Source organism: Rhinatrema bivittatum, chromosome 16 (assembly GCF_901001135.1).
Source record: "Rhinatrema bivittatum chromosome 16, aRhiBiv1.1, whole genome shotgun sequence".
Lineage (NCBI taxonomy): Eukaryota > Metazoa > Chordata > Amphibia > Gymnophiona > Rhinatrematidae > Rhinatrema > Rhinatrema bivittatum.
This window is the reverse complement of record NC_042630.1, coordinates 24,321,110-24,341,576: the sequence shown is the minus strand read 5'-3', so window position 1 is coordinate 24,341,576 and position 20,467 is coordinate 24,321,110. Positions and strand designations below refer to the sequence as shown.

The 20,467-nt window shown below is 48.4% G+C and overlaps 1 protein-coding gene across 3 annotated transcripts in view; it reads right to left on the bottom strand.

Moving 5' to 3' along the window:
* The window catches only part of ADAR (adenosine deaminase RNA specific), a 55,456-nt gene that overhangs the window by 31,658 nt on the left and 3,331 nt on the right, over positions 1-20,467 (bottom strand). The window contains exons 1-6 of one of the 3 annotated variants that reach the window (XM_029579467.1): positions 13,161-13,181; positions 11,115-12,676; positions 7,632-7,812; positions 7,342-7,472; positions 6,669-6,810; positions 658-878 (exon numbers count right to left, since the gene is read on the bottom strand). In XM_029579467.1, coding sequence (XP_029435327.1) covers positions 658-878; positions 6,669-6,810; positions 7,342-7,472; positions 7,632-7,812; positions 11,115-12,583 — 2,144 coding nt within the window. In that variant the 5' untranslated portion in view covers positions 12,584-12,676; positions 13,161-13,181. Of the gene's footprint in view, positions 1-657; positions 879-6,668; positions 6,811-7,341; positions 7,473-7,631; positions 7,813-11,114; positions 12,677-13,160; positions 13,182-20,467 lie in introns of those variants that run through there. The other 2 variants (XM_029579468.1, XM_029579466.1) reach the window with 2 other exon arrangements.

Genomic DNA, 20,467 nt, shown 5'->3' with positions numbered 1-20,467 from the left:
CTCCCTCCCACATTTTCCTATGTCGTTGGTGCCCACGTATACCACAACAGCCGGCTCCTCCCCAGCACTGTCTAAAATCCTATCTAGGTGACGCGTGAGGTCCGCCACCTTCGCACCAGGTAGGCATGTTACCAGGCGATCCTCACGCCCACCCGCCACCCAGCTATCTACATTCCTAATAATCGAATCACCAACTATGACGGCCGACCTAACCCTTCCCTCCTGGGCAGTAGGCCTTGGGGAGATATCCTCAGTGCGAAAGGATAATGCATCACCTGGAGAGCAGGTCCTTGCTACAGGATCCTTTCCTGCTACATCTGGTTGGTGCTCTCCCATTATGAGACCTTCTTCCTCCAAGGCAGCACCAGGGCTGCCAGTCTGAAGTTGGGACTGGACTACTATGTCCCTGAAGGTCTCATCTATATACCTCTCTGTCTGCCTCAGCTCCTCCAGGTCTGCCATTCCCAAAAGAAAGCACTTCAGGAGGAGCTACCGCATCTCACAGGTCCCTTCAATCAGGAAGCACCAAAGGAAATGCAGTGCCCCTCCAGCTCAGGACCTACACAGAATTCTACCAGGTTATGGCATCAGCACAGAGAGCGCTAAATCAAGCCAACAGCATTGTTAGAGAGCCTGCTCATGGTAGCACAAACTCACTTGGGATCGTGCGGTGGTCCAGACTGATCAATCAATTTGAACTCAGCAGCAAATCCGTTGGCACGAGAGTACTCCAGCAAGCCGCTCACGGGATTCGCATTCAGGTATTTGATTAAATCACCAACACTTGTTGCTTTTGCTGCGTTCAGTTCTTCCAGAGTCAGTTCAGGAACAGCAGGAATCAGGAGGGCGCTATCAGTGGACTGATGCTCTACAAGAGGCTATGGCAGAAAAAAAAATGTATAAACGAAATAAATAAATAGATAATCTTCTTGAAATTTCACCTAGAGCATCGCCAGCGAGGATTTCACCTAGAGTATCGCCAGCGAGGATATTCTACTAACAAAAATAGAAACATGATGTCAGACGAAGACCATACAGCCTATCTAATCTGCCCATCCACCCAACTAATTCAGCTTTACAATTCCTATCACTCCCTCAGAGATAGGAAAATGGGTTCTTACCTGCTAATTTTTGTTCCTGTAATACCAGATCAGTCCATAGAAGTGGCTTTTGCCTCCCTACCAGCAGATAGAGGCAGAGAACAAAACTTTCAGGCACTGCTACATAACAGAGTGCTGCCTGCAGTCCCTCAGTACTGACCTGTACCCAAGCCATAGAGCAGCTATCATTCCCCCTTTTCAGGGTTGGAAACCCCTGAACTGAAGCCTCTCATACTACCAGAACCTCGATTGAAAAAAAAAAAACCAACAACAAAAAAACATATTTACAGACTGCAAACATCTCTGATGCACAGTGTAAACCACCACTAGGAAATTCAGTCTTTCGGCAGCAAAGGGGACGGGTCTCTGGATTGATCTGTGTATTACAGGAACAAAAATTAGCAGGTAAGAACATTTTCCTTTCCTGTTCGTACCCAGATCAGTCCAGACAAGCGGGATGTACCCGAGCACCCCTAAGACTGGGCGGAAACCCGAAAGACCCGCTTGTAAAACACTTTCACCAAAAGTTGCATCTTCCTGCGCCTGAACGTCCAATCGGTAATGCTTGGTGAAAGTATGAAGTGAGGACCACACTGCGGCCCTGCATATCTCCTGAGGAGACACCAGCTGACACTCCGCCCTTCGACAAGAAAGAGAGGACCATAAGCAACATCACCGGCATTAGAAATACGCAAAGGATCTCTACAAGACAGAGCCTGAAGCTCTGAAATCCGCCTGGCCACCAGAAAAATGGTCTTCAAAGTCTGATCCTTCAAAGACGCTCAAATGGCGCCCCCACAGAGCACCCGCAAAACTAAGTTGACGTTCCAAATGCTTAACCCCTCTCCCTTCAAGAATCGAACCACATCGGGATGAGAGGCCAAAGACCTCTCCTGCAACTTGCCCCTGAAACCTGGATGCGGAGTGAACTATAGACCAGACCCTTAGACAGCCCCTGCTGTAGAAAGGTCAAAATGTGAGGAACGTTCAAGCCAGGGCACCCAGCTGCTGTTGAAGACACCAGGACTCAAACACTTTCCAGATCCTGACATACGCCATGGAAGTAGAAGATCTCCTAGCCCGGAGTAATGTGGAAATTACTGGTTCCGAATATCCTCTCGAGTGCAACCGCCGCCTCTCAAAAGCTAAGCCTCGAGACAAAAGCGATCCTCCTGATTCGAAAATATAGGTCCTTGTCGCAGCAACCCTGGCAGGTGAGCCAACCTGAGAGGCCTGTTCTCTGCAAGATACACTAGATCCGCGAACCACGGCCGATGTAGCCACTCTGGCGCCACCAGCACCACCTTCCCTGGATGTATCTCTATGTACCGCAAAACTTGACTGATGACTGGCCAAGGAGGAACATACAGAAGAACCCTCGTCAGCCATGGGCACACTAGAGCATCCGGCCTTTCCGAGCCGATCTCCCTTCTGTGACTGAAAAACCTTGCTGCCTTTGCGTTGGCACAGGTTACCATGAGGATCCAGCTGGGGAACACCCCACCTGGAGGAAATCTGATCCCAGACTTCCAGGGGCAACTTGCATTCCCTCGGATCTAGTTGTTGCCTGCTGAGGAAATCCACTTGCATGTTGTCCACGCCCACAACATGAGATGCTGCTATTCCCTCGAGGTGACATTCCACCCACACAAACAGTTGCTGAGCCTCCAGAGCCACTGCGGGACTCCTCGTCCCTCCTTGACGATTGATGTACGCCACCGTTGTTGCACTGTCCGAGAAAATATGAACCATCCGACCTTTGATCCAGAGGAGAACACTTCCAGGGCCCTGCAAACCGCCCTCGTCTCCAGACGATTGATAGACCAGGACACTTCCACGGTTGACAAAAGACCTTGGGCAGGCTATCCCGGGCACACTGCCCCCTAACCCTTGGGGCTAGCGTCTGTGGTCACCCACCACCCAGTCCAGGGCCTCCACATCCACTCCCTATTCCAGGTTATGCCGAAAGAGCCGCCACGAAAGACTAGGCATGGATTCTCTTAGATGAGGTAAAGGCAGATGATACTCCTCAGACAACGGATTCCATCTGGACAAGTGCGCCGTTTGCAAAGGTCGCATGTGAGCAAAGGCTAACGGAACCAAATCCAACGTCAAGGCCATGGAGCCCAGAACCTGCAAATAATCCCAGACCTTTGGGTACTGACAGGTGCAGCAGGTGCATCACCCGCGCCTGCAACTTCGATGATCTGTCCACTGTCAGATACACTCTGTCTTTCTGGGTATCGAAGCACGCTCCCAGATATTCTGACTAGGTCGGAACCAGGTGACTCTTTGCTACACTTATCATTCAACCCAGCAAATTCAAGGCATCCATCACTCGCTGGATGGAATGACCGCACTCTTCCTCCATCTTTGCCCAAATAAGTTAATCATTTAGATATGGATGGACTAAACTCCCCTCTCGTCTCAAGGCTGGCACCTTCTTTTTTTTTTTTTAACTTAATTTAAAAGAAACAAAAACGGATTACTTCCCTGAGCAGAAGATGGTGGCTCGCAGAAGACCTCGGAGGCAGAGAGGGAGCCAGTCCCCTTGGCTAGCAAGGCCTCCGGAAGCAGTAGACTACAGCAGTCAGAGGTTTCCAACCCTCCTGTTGCCCGGCTCAACCCAAGGGATGGTCCACAAAGGTACCTAACACCTCAGGGAGACTCAGCCCAACTTCCTGAAATCAAATCTTTTCTCTCGCTCTAGTTGTCTTCTTTTTTCGTCAGACTGCAGGTTTGCACCTCTACCATCTGCTGGAGACAAAGAAATACTAAGGGACTGCAGGCGGCACTCTGACAGACTTTCCCTGTAGAAGAGGTAAGAAAGCCTGTAACGCTAAGCGGACCCCTCTGGTCTCCAGGCGATTGATCAACCACCGAGCTTCTTCCGCCGACCACTGTTTCTGCACCGACTTCTCTTGACAAACCACTCCCCAACCGGATAGACTGACGTCCGTAACTACCACCATCCATTCGGGAACCTCCAAGGGCACCCCGCAGCTCAAATTGGATGTGAGGAGCCATCAATTGAGACTGAGCCGTGCCGAGTCTGTAAGAGGAAGCTGAAGGTGAAAACGCTCGGACACCGGATTCCAACGGGAGAGTAATGCTGATTGCAGAGGTCTCATATGCGCAAAGGCCCATGGGACTAACTCCAGAGTTGACGCCATTGACCCCAGGACTCGTAAATAATCGAAAACTCTGGGAGGATGTTTGGATAACAAATCTCGGACTTGCTCCTGTAGTTTGTCGATTCGATCCCTCGTCAGAAAAACTCTCCCTTGATGTGTGTCGAAGAGGGCCCCTAGGAACTCCAACAACTGGGAAGGGATCAGGTGACTCTTGGCAGGATTGACCACCCACCCAAGAGATCGCAACAGTTGAAGTACTCGTTGCACCGCCAACTGGCAGAGAGACTCTGATTTCGCTCGAATCAGCCAGTCGTCTAGATAAGGATGAACATACAGCCCTTCCCTCCGGTGCTGAGCTGCCACCACAATCATCACTTTCTTAAAGGGCCTGAGCGCTGTGGCCAGTCCAAACGGCAGGGCCCGAAACTGAAAATGCTTTCCCATGATGGAGAAGCGCAGAAACTTCTGGTGGTCAGCTCTGATGCCGATGTGCAGGTACGCTTCCGTGAGATCTAGCGATGCCAGGAATTCTCCCCTGTGAACTGATGCAATGACCGATCTGAGGGTCTCCATACGAAAACGCGGGACTCTAAGGCACCTGTTGACCCTTTTGAGATTGAGGATGGTCGAAAGGTGCCTTCCCTTCTTTGGTACCACGAAGTAAATGGAATAGTGTCCCCTGCGGCACTCCGCGGGAGGAACTGGACAAATTGCGCCCAGATTGAGGAGTCGCTGCAGGGTGTCCTGCACCGCTTTCCTGCGTATGAGCACAGGGAGACGAGAAAACGGTTGTAAGGGCGTCATACAAAATCTAACACGTAGCCTTGTCTTATGATGCTGAGGACCCACTGGTTGGAGGTTAATTTGACCCATTCCTCGTAAAATGGGGACAACCTGCCCCCTACTGACGGAACCAAGGAAGGGACCATCATGGCATCATTAGAAAGATTTAGGTCCTCCTGGTGTTTGGGGAGCACCTGCTCTTCCGAAGCATCACCCTCGAAAGGACTGTGACCAGGATAGTTGTCTGCCCGAGTCGAAATCTTCTATTCCCTTGCGAACATGACCTAGGGGAAAAGGAACGCCTTTGTTTTAGGCTTGTCCTCCGGAAGCTTATGGACCTTGTTTTCCCCTAAGGATGAATCATATTCTCTAAGTCCTTTCTGAAGAGGAGCTTGCCTTTAAAAGGCAGAGAACACAGCTGAGCCTTAGACGAAATGTCCGCTGCCCAGTTCCTAAGCCACAGCAATCTGCGAGCAGAGACCGCGGATACCATAGACCTGGCTGAGGTTCGTAAAAGATCATAAAGTGCATCTGCACTATAATCCATCTCCACCTTCAGACGACTGGCTTGGATGGCCTCCTCCTCCGAAAGCATGGAGCAACTCTGTAACTGCTGGACCCAGCGGAGACCTGCCCGCAAGGAAAAACTACTGCACATAGCAGCCCAGACTCCCAGAGCCGAAACCGCGAATATTTTCTTAAAGTGGACCTCCAGCTTACGATCTTGAAGGTCCTTGAGGGCTGTTTGCCCCGTAACAGGAATAGAGGTCTTCTTGGTGACGGCAGACCCAGCCGCATCCACCTTGGGGACCCGCAGGAGGTCCAGAGCCTCTTCTGGTAAGGGGTACAATTTGTCCATCGCCTTACTGACCTTAAGGCCCAAGTCTGGCATATCCCACTCTCTAAATAACAAATCCATCATGGAGAGGTGAAATGGAAAGGACTTTGGCAGACCACGGAGACCGACCATGTCTGGATCGATGGAGCCCATGCGGGAGTCCCCCGGAGGGGCCTCAATTCCCAACTCCTCCAAAATAGTGGGAATAAGAGGACCAAGCTCGTCTTTACTAAAGAGGCGTACCACCTTAGGATCATCTCCCTCCACCTGGGAGCCAGGTTAGATGAAAGACCCTGGACTTCCTCTGCAGCATCCTGAGGAGGCCGGGTCCCTGTCTCTGGGTCCTCCAGCTCCGAGGAATCGGAGGAAGAATCCGGTCCAGGAGCCTCCGTGGCCCTAGCTTGCTTGAGGGGAATGACCACTGCCCCGTGTGTTTCTTCGTGGACCTCCTGGCCTTGAAAGCCATATGTAGCAGGAGAATAAACTCCGAAGAAAATGAAGAGGAGTCAGAGGCCCCCTCGGAGCCTTCGTCTTCCATTTCAAAATTTCCAGCCCCCAGCACCACCCCCCTCGGGGGCAGAGGGCTTCGGGGATTCCCCCCTTCAATCTTAAGATTTCACCCCAGTGAATCAACACAAAACGAGAATGAGCAGCAAACTGCAGTATTTATTAAAAAGGGCACATCGCGCAGCTTCTGTGGCACCCAAACTCATCAGCTTAACACTCTAAAAAAAAGAGCACAATGTTGTTTCAGGTCCTGTACCATTGCAGTCTGCCTGTGCAGACACAGCACGGCCTTTGCCTCCACACTACCTTTTTGGGGTACTGGATTGTCGCAGAGTCACCAAGGAGCATCTTAACCGCTGCTTCTGCTGCCATCAGTTTTCCCAGCTTCTTGCTGTTTGCCACCACCGTGGGGAACATCTGGTCGCCCACTTTTACACAGTATGTGAACCTGGCAAAATAAAAGGACAGGATGGCATCAGAAAGGTCCGAGGGTGCTTATGATGCAGAATAGCCATCTCTCATTCGGCATTTTAGACGAAAAGCCTTCAGGGTCGCTGTCTTGCATGCTAGTTAAGAATAGAGCATGCCAATGTAAAACTGAAACAATCTTACCAGGCTTCCCCTTTTGCCATTCACAATATGTTACTCCCCCATTACCACAGAATTCAGGCTACGCAGTTTATACCAGTGTAACATTAACACAACAAATGTATTTTGCAGTAAACAGGGTTTAACTTCGTGTACAAGAGAGCATTCTTGAAGCCGAGGGGGCGTCATGGGGAAGGAGAGGCACATTAGCCTCTCAAAGTATTGCCCGGACATCTGGACATCCTTCTTTCCCAGTAACATAATCGGAAAGAGCATGGCGCACGGAGGAGGATGACTAATTCAGACACGAAGCACGGCCACAAGTGTACTTCCTAGAATTTCTGACCAGTGTACTCTTTACATTTGCTTAAAACCACAAAGAATGCCATACTTTGGATCGTGGGGAGGGCCTTCTTGAGATAAAAGCTGAAATTCGCACATGTTTCCTGATTTTTGGCTATGCTCCATTAGGATGCTGATGGGATTCTTCCCAGATGAAAGTGACAACTGCTGCACGCCAGTCTAAGGGAAAACGAAGCAGACAAGTTAAAATCGATAAGAGCAGCAACAGACTTCTGTGCATCAGCCTCTCCCCTCTGCTCCCTTATCCTGGAATTACTGCTGCCGTTGGGCCACCCAATCAGGAACAACGCCGATAAAAACGGAAAGGAATTAACTCACCGGCTCGGCTTCCACCTGAGGAGCTTCAGGCAGCTCTGCTTCCTCAGACTCGGTGCTGCCCTCCGCTTCCCGGAACAAGATTTTCAGGGCAATGGCCGCAGCATCCTTCTTGGCCGTTTTCTTACTGCTCGCTTCTGCTGCTGGGAACTTCCGTCCATTGACTACAGCCTGGATTTTAAACCTTCCCAGAAAAAAAAACAACCAAGCAAAGGAGTTTTGCAAGATTTGACTGAAAAATAACCAACCAGGCTTGTAAAATCAGCGCCTGCCTCAAACTGATGCCAGGAAATTCTATTCTGCTCCAAATTAAAATGGACATGAGCTTGCAGCAGGGAGGGACAAATCACTGCTATCTGGGAGGGGAGAGGGGATTGGAATGCTTTCAGTTTAAAGCCGGTGCTGGAAAACCCCAGGCCCCCCCCCAAACGGAAGAGCTGCGGTGCCAGGCCCTCCAGAGAATCAATGGCTGCTGCTTTTGAGTTGAAGGGAAGAAACTGTTCGGGGGGGGGGGGGGGGGGGGGGGGGGGTTTGAGGGCTGAGCAAAGGAAAGTAAAAAAAACAAAAAACAAACCAGAAATAAAGCAGGAAGGAGCTCCACACTCGCCTGGCTCCTAAACATTTTTTTGCCTTGTACCTTAAGTTGTAAAAATATTTTTCAGCCCCTATTTAAAATGCTATTTTCTTTTTGGAAATAAAATTCTCTCTAAAGCAATTTAAAAAAAAAATAAATTTTACTTTATTTAATAATTTCATCATCCACCGGCACATGACGGGTAAACCTCCTTTTGGAATAAGACGCAAAGCTAGAAAACGATTTTCACAGACCATTAGCCCAGGAAACTGCCTCCTGGGGACGGCTAAAGAGGACGCTTGGGGGGGGGGGTCAGAAGGCCAAACGAGAAAGGGGCAAACAGACTGCAAGTTTCAAATCTGAGTGTGTGGAGTTTTCCCTCCGCCCACATAAAAAGGAAGTACAAAGCCCACGGGGATTTTTTTTTAGCAGGCGGTAACCACAGCAGGCCATTAAAACTAGGCACATAATTTTGTTTGAAAACTACCAGCTTTCCGCCTCGGCAGGCTACTCAGAACTGCTAAATCTCCAGTGACCGCAAGCAGCAGGCAAAAACTGCGGGAGGCAGCTGACTGGCACCCTGCCAATGGAAACAACTGATCCACGAGGACCCATTTAAATAACAATTTTGCAGAAACTGCAGATCCTATTAGATCGGGTCGCAAATGCACTTTAAAGAAGGGCTCGGGGTAGAAATCATTTTGGAAGAAAAAAAAAAAACCTTAGGCGACTGCCATAATTCTTAGGGGCAGGGAGGGAAGGGAGCGAAGGAGTGCAGGAAATGCCTGTGGAAGCCGTGTTTATTTCACAGCCCTAGCCCTTCCTCCTGGTCTATGGTTGTCACTGCTCCTTACCATCCCCCTTCCAGCCTGGCCAGAGGCCTCCGAGTCTCCCCCCCAACCCAGGGGCTGCTGCTTCTTCCAGTCCCAGCCTGGTGCTACAAAATACTCCTACCACTGCCCCAGCAGCTGCTGCTCCACAGGCAGTAGGCATCAGACTGTGAATTTTATCTGCCCAGGTGTTTCCAGCCCTGGTATAGCTTTAGATACAATCTATTAAAATAGAAATGTCCTAATACATGAGTTTCTATCATAAACCGAGTTAAACTTCACTTCCTAAGAATAAAAAAAAAAAAAAAGCTATAACGGTTGAGAAGGTAAAGCTATAAAATAAATCACAATGGATCATGTAATTGTGCTATTGGACTCTGCTATTGAGTATAAGATTGGCAAATCAAGTCACTGTAGGCAATAAAACCATGATATTATGATTAAACACACAAGACGACAAGGACAGATTGACTCAGTATTCAAATTCAATCTGCGTTTCCACACAGCAGCTCACTGGAAAACCTCAACTTGCACAGTAACTGCCGGCTCTCATTTCCGGTTGGTCTGGCCATTTACAAGCAAACCACCAAGGAAATACACCTGCCTGCAAACCACTTTTCAAAAGGAAAATTCCCCATGGAGTCTCCTGCTGTAAATCCCTTCTCCGGTAGGAACCATAAGTGCCCTGCGGAGTTTGCAGATGCAAACCCCCCCACAGAGAGTATAAAACTAACCCCACCGTGTGTACTTTCCTGGGACAGGTGAGGTCCCACCCTTACTGGAAATACAAGAAGGGTAAGACTAACCCCAGCACACTGCTTTCCCGGGACAGCCATGACGCCACCCTTATTCTCCAGACTGCAATACATACACTTTCCTGGGACAGGCGTGGCTCCACCCCCGTGGTACGGGGAAGGGAAATGTGATTTTCATCCATAGACTCTTTCAAAACTGCTCCCTTCAATGTGTTTTACTTAATGAAAATGAATGTAAAAACTATTTTACATGTTTAAAATGCAAACATCCTAAAGCAGAGGAGTACATCAACCGTGAAATTAATTTAATGAATGTGTCAGCATTTACAGACCAATTAATAAATCTCCAAATACAGAGCTGTGCCATTTCTAAAATTACATACACAGGGGGTTAGGACACCTTCCAGGTTAGGTAAAGAAAGTCTAAACCATGCAGAATTTCCCACAAGATTAAGTTTTGCATGCACTTTTTCTACCCAGACTTCCATGCAAACAGGGCCTGGAGAAAAAGAGCGCACGGATTTTTGCTATGAACTTGGTTTCAGTGTTGCTACTATAACCTCTTATGACATTTCTCTAATCATCTACTGCACCGGTCAAATTATTTGTAAACCGATGTGATATGTAAATCCAACACCGGTATATAAAAACAAATAAATAAATAAAAAAAGTTTTTCAAAATCCAGTTTGTGGAAGTTATTTGTGTGTATAGTTTTACTATGCATTCATAGTTTATGAGATGCTGTGCAGAATTACTTATCACAGTCACTCATTAACTCTGAATTTAAATTTAAAATTTTGCATGCATAAATACATGTGAAAAATAGCTATTTGCAAAGCAAATAGCTAAATTTCACTCTCTAAAAAGGGCAAATAATGTGCACTATTTGCCTTTTTAGCATACGAAGCAGCCTTTGCACAATTTTGCAGTTTAGTGTGTCAGCATCCTAGCGTATATTCTGTTTTACTTGTAAATAGAGGAGTTTAAGGTTATATCAATGGCTATGCACCTTTTTTTAATTCAAATATTTTATTATATTTTTACTTTAAAAAAAAAAAGCTTATATCCCGCACATATCTGTATACTCAGGGCAGCTAACAATGGAGTTTCATAGGTTCAGTCAATTCTGCTGCTTCAATTTGCTGCTCTTTACTATTGTACCACTGTACAAAGTTAAAGAAAAAAAACCCAAACAAACCTGTGTAAGTAGTTCAATCACACTATCTTCCTTGTCAAGAAATAGAAACGCCTTTCCAAAAGTGAGCTCAAATGGAGTTACATTGATTAGCATGCAAGCTTCACTAAGAGCTTCTGAAGCTTTCTTACCTTGGGTCATGAGATGGTCCAGTTTGGTTCAGGAGGACAAATTCACAGTGCTGAGAAGAATACTGGGAAAATTCAATGAGACCGCTGACTGGGTTCTTCTCCAAACAAATCAGCAACTTATCCAAGACAGACATTTCAAATTGGTCAACAGGCAGGGCCCCCGAGGGGCCCTCCATAATCCTGTGCAGCTCATCGGTCTCTTTAGTTATGCTGTTCAAGTCCTCAGGAATGTCATCACTGGCCCACTTGCCATTTTCAAAGTTATCATAAGTTGAGTTCTTCAAAGCGAGAGTCTTGAGCGGCTCTGTATCTAGAATCCTGTTGTCGTCATTTAACTCTTCCTGCTCAGTGGCCAATTGTTGCCCATTTTCCACATTCAGCTCATCCTCCATCGCTTCACCGTGCTCAGCGACCGGCGATTCAGTGCAGACAGCTGCGCCCTCAATCTCCTCTTCCGCTTCTAGTCCTTCACTTGCTTTCTTTTTCATCTGCATCCTCTCGCGTTTCTTATCCGAGAGAGACCATTTGGGGGGAGTCGACTCCTCATGAGAGATGTCCCCCTGTTGTTCCAAGTTAAGCAGGACATGGATAATGTGTTTGGTATTAGTGTTGGCCAGTCCAATATTCTTGGCAATGCTATTTGCTGTTGACTCTGGACTATCAAACAAATAGTCACAGATTTTCTCCTTTATTGCAGCCATGTCAAAGTCAAGATTACCTTCCAAGCAGAATGAAGTTGTTTCTTCAGAGTCAAGCGAAGTGTAACGAAGCTTATTTTTCTCAGAATTGCTTTTTCCCCTCACAACTCCAGATGCCTTTCCTGAGACGTCTGCTCTCTCTCCAAGTCTCCAATAAGGGGGTTTATCACCTTCTTTAATTCTCCAATAAGGGGGTTTATCACCTTCTTTATATAACTTGTCTTCCTTATACAGTTTGTAAAGATGCCGATTAACAACTGCTTTTTGGATTTTAAGACTCTGAGCAATGGCTAAGGCTGGATATGATTCACCCCGATTAAATTGTTTTAAAAACTTTATAATTTCTTCCTCATGATCTCTCACTTCAAGGTTCTGAAAGTTTAAGGATAGGCTGTCCAAACGTTTTTCAGAATAATTATGGTAGCCTGAAGGCGAGTGATGGTAAACCAAAGTCTGGAATCGGTGATTCTTAAACGGTCCTCTATCTTTTGGCCAGTTGTTGTGACTGCTTCCCAATAGATTCTGTGTGGTATGCAGACGAACGTTTGTGATGTTTTGTGCTGCTGGTGGTCTCTGTAGTGGGGCTTGAGAAACTGGAAACTCTGTAGTCCGTCCTAAGAGAAACTGTGTTTGCTGGCTTTTCAGTCTGTCAAGGCTAAATCCCTGTGGAAGGAGAGGATTATTAGAAGAGGCTGGATAAAGACTGTGGCTGAAGTTATACTTGTTGTGCTTTTGCCATGAACCTCTGCCACCACTTGCACCTCTTTTCATAGCGCGTTTCTGGAATATAAGGTGCACACAGCCACCAGAAAAGGGGCAGCAGTAATTTGCTCTCCACTCTTAACCACTTGCCGCACAAAGGGCCTGCCAAAAGGAGAAAAATACAAGTTTAAACCACATATACACAAAATGTCCATTTTGGGCCAAACATTTCAAAAGTAAGAAATGTGATTTAGTGAAATATTTTTTAATACAACAATCGGTGTTCCCCTCACATATGTGCATAAATGTATGGCAACCTCACAAAAGGCTAGTGCTGAGCAATGAGCTGGTATAATCAGATCTTCCTTATTGGTTCCCCCCCCCAAAAAAAAGAAGAAAGAAAAAGCTACAGTGTGGCCCAAACACTGCAACAGGGAGCTCAGTATCCTTTAACACACCGCACTGAAATATTTACACATTTTTTTTAAAGAAAAATAATTAGCTTGGATTTGTTTAGTAGAGCAAAATATGTAGAGTTAAAATTCTACATAAAAATTGTAGCCACTATATACCATTAGGGTATTCTGAATTAAATTCTCACTTAGATATCTACAGGCTACAACAGAATAGCAATAAAGCTATTTACCTTTTATTTCTTCACATCAAAAAGCAGTGGTCATTTCACTGACAGTAATACAAAAAAAAAAAATTTGTTGCACTGAAAAAGTCTTATTTCTTCAATGCACCACCGAGGATTTCAGAGCAGCAGAGTCTTACAATTAAGCTTTTGCAAGACGGGAATGCAGAAATAGGGAAAAGCCTGGGTCAGGAGACCGAGCAGCAGCGGCAAAGATACCGGGAAATGGCCCCAGATAAGTTTCACTTTCTTTTCTCCCGTCTCCGGCTTCCCCAAGCAGGGGCTGACGTCACCGGCTGGAGGCGGGGACAGTGCGAACCTGTAAGCCAATCAGCACCTGCTCCTAAGTCAGAGCGAGGTCTCGCGAGCTGGAAGCTGAGCCGGGGATCCTCTCCTCACCTTTCCTTTGTGTTCTCTCTGCCGCTGCTGGGCTTTTTCCCCTCCCTCCGACACTTAATGCTACCTTCTCCCGATATAAAAAAAAAAAAAGGTGTTTGGGCCCACCTTGCCGGTTGGATACCTTCTCCTCCAGGTTATTTCCCCCTCCCCCACTTGGGGCACCTTTCTGAGGGCCAGAGCCAAGCTCACCTGCACCCCTGCCCTTGAGAATTCTAACTTCACTTGATCCGTTGCACAAGATCTCTTGATCCCATTGGGTTCCCCCTGAAGAGGGACTACAGCTCCCCACAAGGCATGGAGAAGCAGCCTGATTAGAGCAGCAGGCTACAAAAAAGAGAAGCCGGGTTCAAACCCCATTGCCACTCCTTCTGACCGTGGGCGAGTCACTTTACCCTTCTTTGCCATTTGTGGACAGGGAAATATTTTGAATATAATCCACTCTGAAGTGGCTGAAAGGCAAAAGATAAAATATAGATTTCATGAGGTAGGATTAGTGCAGAGACGGCATAGTGGCTGATCTCAGCGAGGAGCAGTTTCAGCGTTAGCTTCATTTCTTTTTCTCCCTGTGGCTGCACTGGAAAGGAGGCAGCAGCTTGAAGACACTGCATCCTGCCTCCTCCCAGCAGTGCACTTCAGGCCACAGGGCTGAAATAATGCTGCTGGGGGCAGGATAATTGCCTTTCTAAAGATGCCCCTGTGGGGAGGAGAGAGAGGAAGAGGGAAAGTCAACAAAGCTTCTTCAGTTCTGGGGCAAAAAGGATTACTTCAGACCAGGGGGCTTATAATGAAAGAGAGGAAGGGTCTCCACAGCAGCCGCATTGTGACAAAGCAGTAGTCTCCCCTAGCATATGGTACCCTGCGCAAGTCACCCCCCCCCCCCCCCCAAAAGGTCAGCCCTGCTGGGTGGAGCAGGGACAGCTGTGGGCTCCCGCTCTTCGCCTGGCGGAAGGGAGATTAACAGTTGAGGGGACGGCAGACTGATGCGCATGGACAGAAAGAGAGACCTCACGGTGATAGTATGTGATGATGTTACGGTAGTGCAGCAATGTGAAAAGGCGGCAACTTAGGGGCCAGAAGGATGCAGGGTTGTATATAGAGAGATGCATAAAAGCAGCAAGAAAAAAAGGAAATGATAAAACCCTTGTACCCAGTAACATACGGGTCGATACAGTAAGGCCGTGTTAGAAAGAGTGCGGCAGTGCCGGGCGCACCCTCATTTGCCCCACGCACTGTTCTGATCACATACTGCTCGATACTCTATTTAAATTGCTCGCAAATGCAAGCTGCGTCTGCGAAGCGTTAGGCCCATGCAACCCATTTTACTGTATAGGCGCTTAATACAGCCTATACAGCTTAATACAGCGCCTATACAGTAACCTGGGTGTGCTGGTACCTGTCATTTCAAATGACATTTGAAATGACAGGTACCAGGAAGTGGATCCCAACTTTAACCCATGAAAACCTAAAAACTGAAAATCCCCTCCTCCCGAAGCAGCTCGACATGTGCCAACTTACCTTTTGTTGCTTTTCAGCCCCTTCCCTTCTCTGCCGCCCTCCGGAGGGGGCAGCCGGCGGCGAAAGCGGCTCGCAGCGGTACCCCCCCGCGCAGGTCCCGGTTCTCCTGGCTCGGCAACAGCAGTACAACAACTAGAGCTCCATCTACCCCAATCCTTCCTAGCTCGGCCAAATTGTGAAGCAGCATTCCTCCCCCCCCGCGCAGGTCCTGGTTCTCCTGGCTCGGCATGAGGTGAGAGCCAGGAGAACCGGGACCTGCGCCGGGGGGGGGGGGGTGCGCGACACTGCAAGCCGCTTCACAATTTGGCCGAGCCAGGAAGGAAGGAAGGATTGGGGTGGATGGAGCCCTAGCTGTTGTACTGCTGTTGACGAGCCAGGAGAACCGGGACCTGCGCGCGGGGGGGGGGGGGGGGGGGGGGACACACAACCGCTGCGAGCCGCTTTCGCCGCCGGCTGCCCCCTCCGGAGGGCAGCAGAGAAGGGAAGGGGCTGAAAAGCAACAAAAGGTAAGAAAACAACAAAAAGTTATGTCGAGTCGCTAGGGGAGGAGGGGATTTTAGGTTGTTACAGGTTTCCTTTTTGGGGGAAAGTTTGCCGCCTACCACTACCCCTGCCTCTAACGCAGGGGTAAGGGTAGGCGGTAAGTTAGGTTAAACGCGGGGCAAAATGGCAGGGTAAAATATCGATAGTCGGGGCGCGCGTTACTGTATGGGAGGGAATAGCTAATTCGGTCGTTCACATCTGATATACATGCCGCGTGCGGAAGGGGTTACCCGGGGATTTAAAGAGGCGGTAAGGATGGGTTAAAGGGGATAGTGTATCGCAGGAAGGGCTAACGCGGCCGGAAAGTGAGTAGAAAGCGGGTTAGGAGCGGGGTAACCGCGGCCCCACTTTACTGTATCGGCCTGATAGTGATTGACAGAAAATAAAGACCAAAATGGTCCATCTAAGACTGCCCAACAAGTTTTTTTAAGATAGCGCACTGTGCAGGCCATCCCTTAGCGTTCTGGTAAGTGCAGTAGCAACTGTCGCTCCGTGCAAGCTAGCCCCAAGTAGAAATGTAAACTTTAAGTGTAATAGGAAAGTTACCTAATCGGAGTAGACACACTCCGAGGAGTGAGAGGAGCCCGTGGATGCATAGTCAGATGCCAGCTCATAATCAGAAAAAACAAGATCCACTGAGTTCCACAGCCGGAGGCAGTTTCTGGGAAGACTTCCCAGTCAAGGGGCTGAAGATGGGTGGATCCAGCTATCTACAGATGCTTTGTGCGTCGAGGTGCGCGGCATGGGCTGGCGTTGGCACCTGCGTCAATCCTGATGACTTTCGGCGCCCTTGCGCTTGGACTTCAACGCATGCATTGACAGTGCTTCACGCGTGTGGCACTTCATGCAATGTGGTACGTTGGCCAGCTGCGCTGGGGCTTCGACTCCGGACGCCGCCGATTGCCTCAGTGGTTGGGTCGGTGCATTCCCTGCACTTGGGATGGTCCAAGGCCGATGAGGGACAGATGGGGGCTTGCCCACCTGACCCCACTGTTTGTCTGGCAGGGCTTCAAAGCTCCGAGCTGGGGGCATAAGACACCGGGTTTCCCTCACGCAACGGGGTGATTTTGGCGGCGTTGGCACTGGGCCTAGGGGGGAAATGCGGCCACAGTCCCTGCAAGCCGCCTGGTCTGGGCCGAGGCATAAATATGTCCAGCGGTGGCGGACATAATCTCACCGAACTGGCAGAATTTAAAGCCAGGCGGTCTCTGAGGCATTTTCCTTCTTCATTTTTTTAAATGCAACTGGCTGAGAAGAAAAGCACAGCGTGCAGCCTGCAGCACGGAAAGAATAGACTGAGCAGAAAATGGAGCCGCGCAGGAAAGGCGGTGCAGCTGCACACAGAGCAAAGCTCTGTCATCTTTGAGAAGCTCCGCCTAGCCGCCCCCAGAGGGACGACCCCAGACAGACAGCATGGCTAATTCAGCCTGCTTATCTGCAGGAAAATATTTATTCATGGAAAGCATAGCCAATGCCTGGAATGCCCTGCCCAAAGACTAGAACGGTAACAATTCAAAAGGGTATGAGATATAGAAGCTCTCTAGTGGCCAGAGGATGGAAATGAAGAAGCGGGGTAACCTGTGGTAACTTATGGGGAAACATTTCTGCAGGAAGGTAACCTGCACGGAACAGCAGTTACAACCAACCATGAGCATTCATGACGTCCATCTGGGCAGATCTTACAGCGAAACACATGGTCTTGGCTCTCTGGCTGTTTACATTATCCCAACAAAGTCTGATCAAGGTCTCTCTTGATGGCGGTAGAGTAGGGGCAGTCCACTCCTGTGCAGGCCCTCTGTGCACCGCATGAAGAAGTGAATAAAATAAAGTTGGGAGAGGGCCTCCCTACGCTTAAGGCAACCTCCACGGAGTGGTAGTTACAATCATAAGCAGCTTGCTGGGCAGACTGGATGGACCATTTTGGTCTTCATCTGCTTTCCCGTTCCCCAGCCCCTTAGATCAAAAAAAGTTCGTAGGTTCCTGACTATAACTGCTTCCCAGATATCTCACCTCTTACCCCTCTCAGTTCTTTAGTAAAACCATTAGTTTGTCGTCGTCCCCACCTCAGATTTTTTTGCCATTTCCTCCTCCACTGATCTTTCTAGCTTAAACATGTTTCCTTTTTTTCTTACCCCTCAAATGAATTGTTCTTGCAGAGATTTTTTTCCACTTGTTTGAGTGTCTGACGCCAGCCATATTTCCCTTTCCCTCCCCTCGCCCTAAGGCACTCCCTGGCTGAAGTGCAAGTCAAATCTAGTGGAATCTTCCCCTCTCGCCCCTTCAGTTATTTGGTTGCTTGTCTTACACCCACTCCCCGTCCTGCAACCTGTACTACCTGTCTGCAGTTACAAGACAGAATCGGCTATTTCTTCTTTCCCCACGTGTCTCCCATATTCGTGTCCCACGTCCGCTGAATCACACATCCAGAAAAACATGGCCCACAAGGGGGAAAGACAGAGAAGTCTTAGATGCCTCGAAATTCTCTCGTAGGTGCTGCTCACGCCTTTGGTATCACTCAGCGCCCCACAGAGCTTCACCGGCAAAAGCTCTCTTGCCCCAGAAGCCCAAGCCATTACCTCCCAGACTAGAGAGAGATTGCTCCATTGGCCCTAAAAAGGACATATACTAGCTCCTCGGCCCAAGAGAGTCAACAATCCTTTCCTGTCTCTAGAAGGGTCTCAAGCACTTTAAGGGCCCACAGAGACACCAAGTACATTACTGGATCCCCAGCATCCAGTCACTGGGACTTTGACCCACTTACTTGGAGTGAAACCTCTGTTGCCAATTTGTATGTACAGTAGCCACCCAGGAAGGAACCCAAATGGCCTCAACAATGACTGTGTACAGCACCCAGAGGACACAGGGAGGAACCTCTATTCTCAGGACAGCACCGACAAATCCCAGGAAAGCAACTTTTCTACTCCCAGAGGGGTCCACTACACTGTAATCACCACGAGACGGACCTCTTTGAACTCCCAAGGATGCACTACACCTGCCCTGGAAAGGACCCAGAGTGCCTGCTATAAGACACCCAGGCAGTGCCACTCTTACCCAGAGAGCAACCTTAGTTACCCTAATGGCACCAGGTGCACTGTGATCTGTACCCAAGGGAGCACTGTATGTGCCCAGGAAGGGATCCTAGTTGCCTTAATAGCCCTGGGAGGAACTACTCCAATTCCCAAGGCAAGTGCCATAACTGCCCTGGCAGGGGCCACTAGGTCTACCCAAGGGGATGCCATATCTAAACAAGGATGGATCTTAGCTATCCCAATGGCCCTGGGAGGGTCTGCCAAGCATACTCAGAGAGCGCTGTATCTACCCAAGAGGGACCCTTGTTGCTTCAATAGCTTAAAGAGGGATTGCTCTATTCTCCAGGGGAGCACTATATCGGCACTAGGAGGGAACCTAGTTACCCCAAAGGTCCCAAAAGGGACTGCCGCATAGATCCAGAAGAGCACCATGCCTACCCTAGGAGGGATCCTAGTTATTCCAGGGAGGGACAATTATAAATTCCCAATATTGAACCGTCCCTATGCTGGGAGGGACCCTAGTTGCCCTGATGCCTTTGGGACAGCTATGAATGTCCAGGGGAACGCCATATCTGCCCCAGGCGGGAATCAAGCTTACCCAATAGACCAAGAAGGAATCTTACCTGTCACTGCTCCAATGGAGATGCCAATCACAGCAGGGTGCTCTCTATTAAAAATAGATTTACTGGGTAAGACCACTAGTTGTTGACCCTAACATAACGTCAAGTGGCATCCCTGCCAACGTAGCCTGAACTCCACCCAAGAAGGGAGGAGCCCCCCCAAAGAGGATGGAGAAAAAATAGGGGTTACGCTAGCGCTAACTCAGTGGGTGGCATGCTTCCATACTCCAGCTCGGTGGTAAAAACTGCAGCCAACTCAAACATTTTAGTGATAGCTGGAGGTCACTTCCCATCAAAAAATGTCACAATACATATCAGAACCATTGGGCAAAAGCCTGTGTATTAAGCATTGTGTCCACTAAGAATGCTCCCAGAAAAAGATATCCACAACCGTTCAACTGTGCCATCACTGATGCTAGGACCTAAGAGGCAAAACGTGCTGCAAAACCATGCCCTTTTTGGCATTGCTAGCTGTGACCCAACGGTGGTCACAGACAGAAAGTGGGAGAGGTATTCCATTCCTTGGAGACTTTTGATGTGTTTGGGACATTGATAATTCTCTTAGATGTGCCATCCTCTCTTACAGACAGGGCACCTGGGTTGCATCTGCATGCCTAGGAAAGCTGGTGTCACCTTTCTTAGTAATATCTATGGGGCAAAAAGACTGTGCTCTGAGGCACATGTCCTACTGCCGCAGGTGCTAGTTAGACTCAGGTGGAGGAATGGTTTGCCATTCCCCAGGAGGAACACGTGTACAGGGTTTTGCAAGAGGACCTTGCAGAAATGAGAGACTGGGCATGCAAATGCCAAATTAAATTTAATGTGGATAAGTGCAAAGTGATGCACTTAGAGAAGCGTAACCCAAATTATAACTACACAATGCACATTAGGAGTTACCATTCAGGAAAAGGATCTAGGCATCATCGTTGATAATACATTGAAATCTTCTGCTAGTGTGCAGCAGCAGCAGCAGCCGCCAAGAAAGCAAATAGAATACTAGGAATTATTAGGATAAGAATGGAGAATGTAACAGAAAATATCATAATGCTTCCGTATTGCTCCATGATGCGACCTCAATCTTGAGTACTGTGTGTAGTTCTGGTCACATCATCATCTCAAAAAAAGATATAAAGAATTAGAAAAGGTACAGAGAAGGGCAACCAAAATGATAAAAGGAATGGAACAATTCCACTATGAGGAAATGATAAAA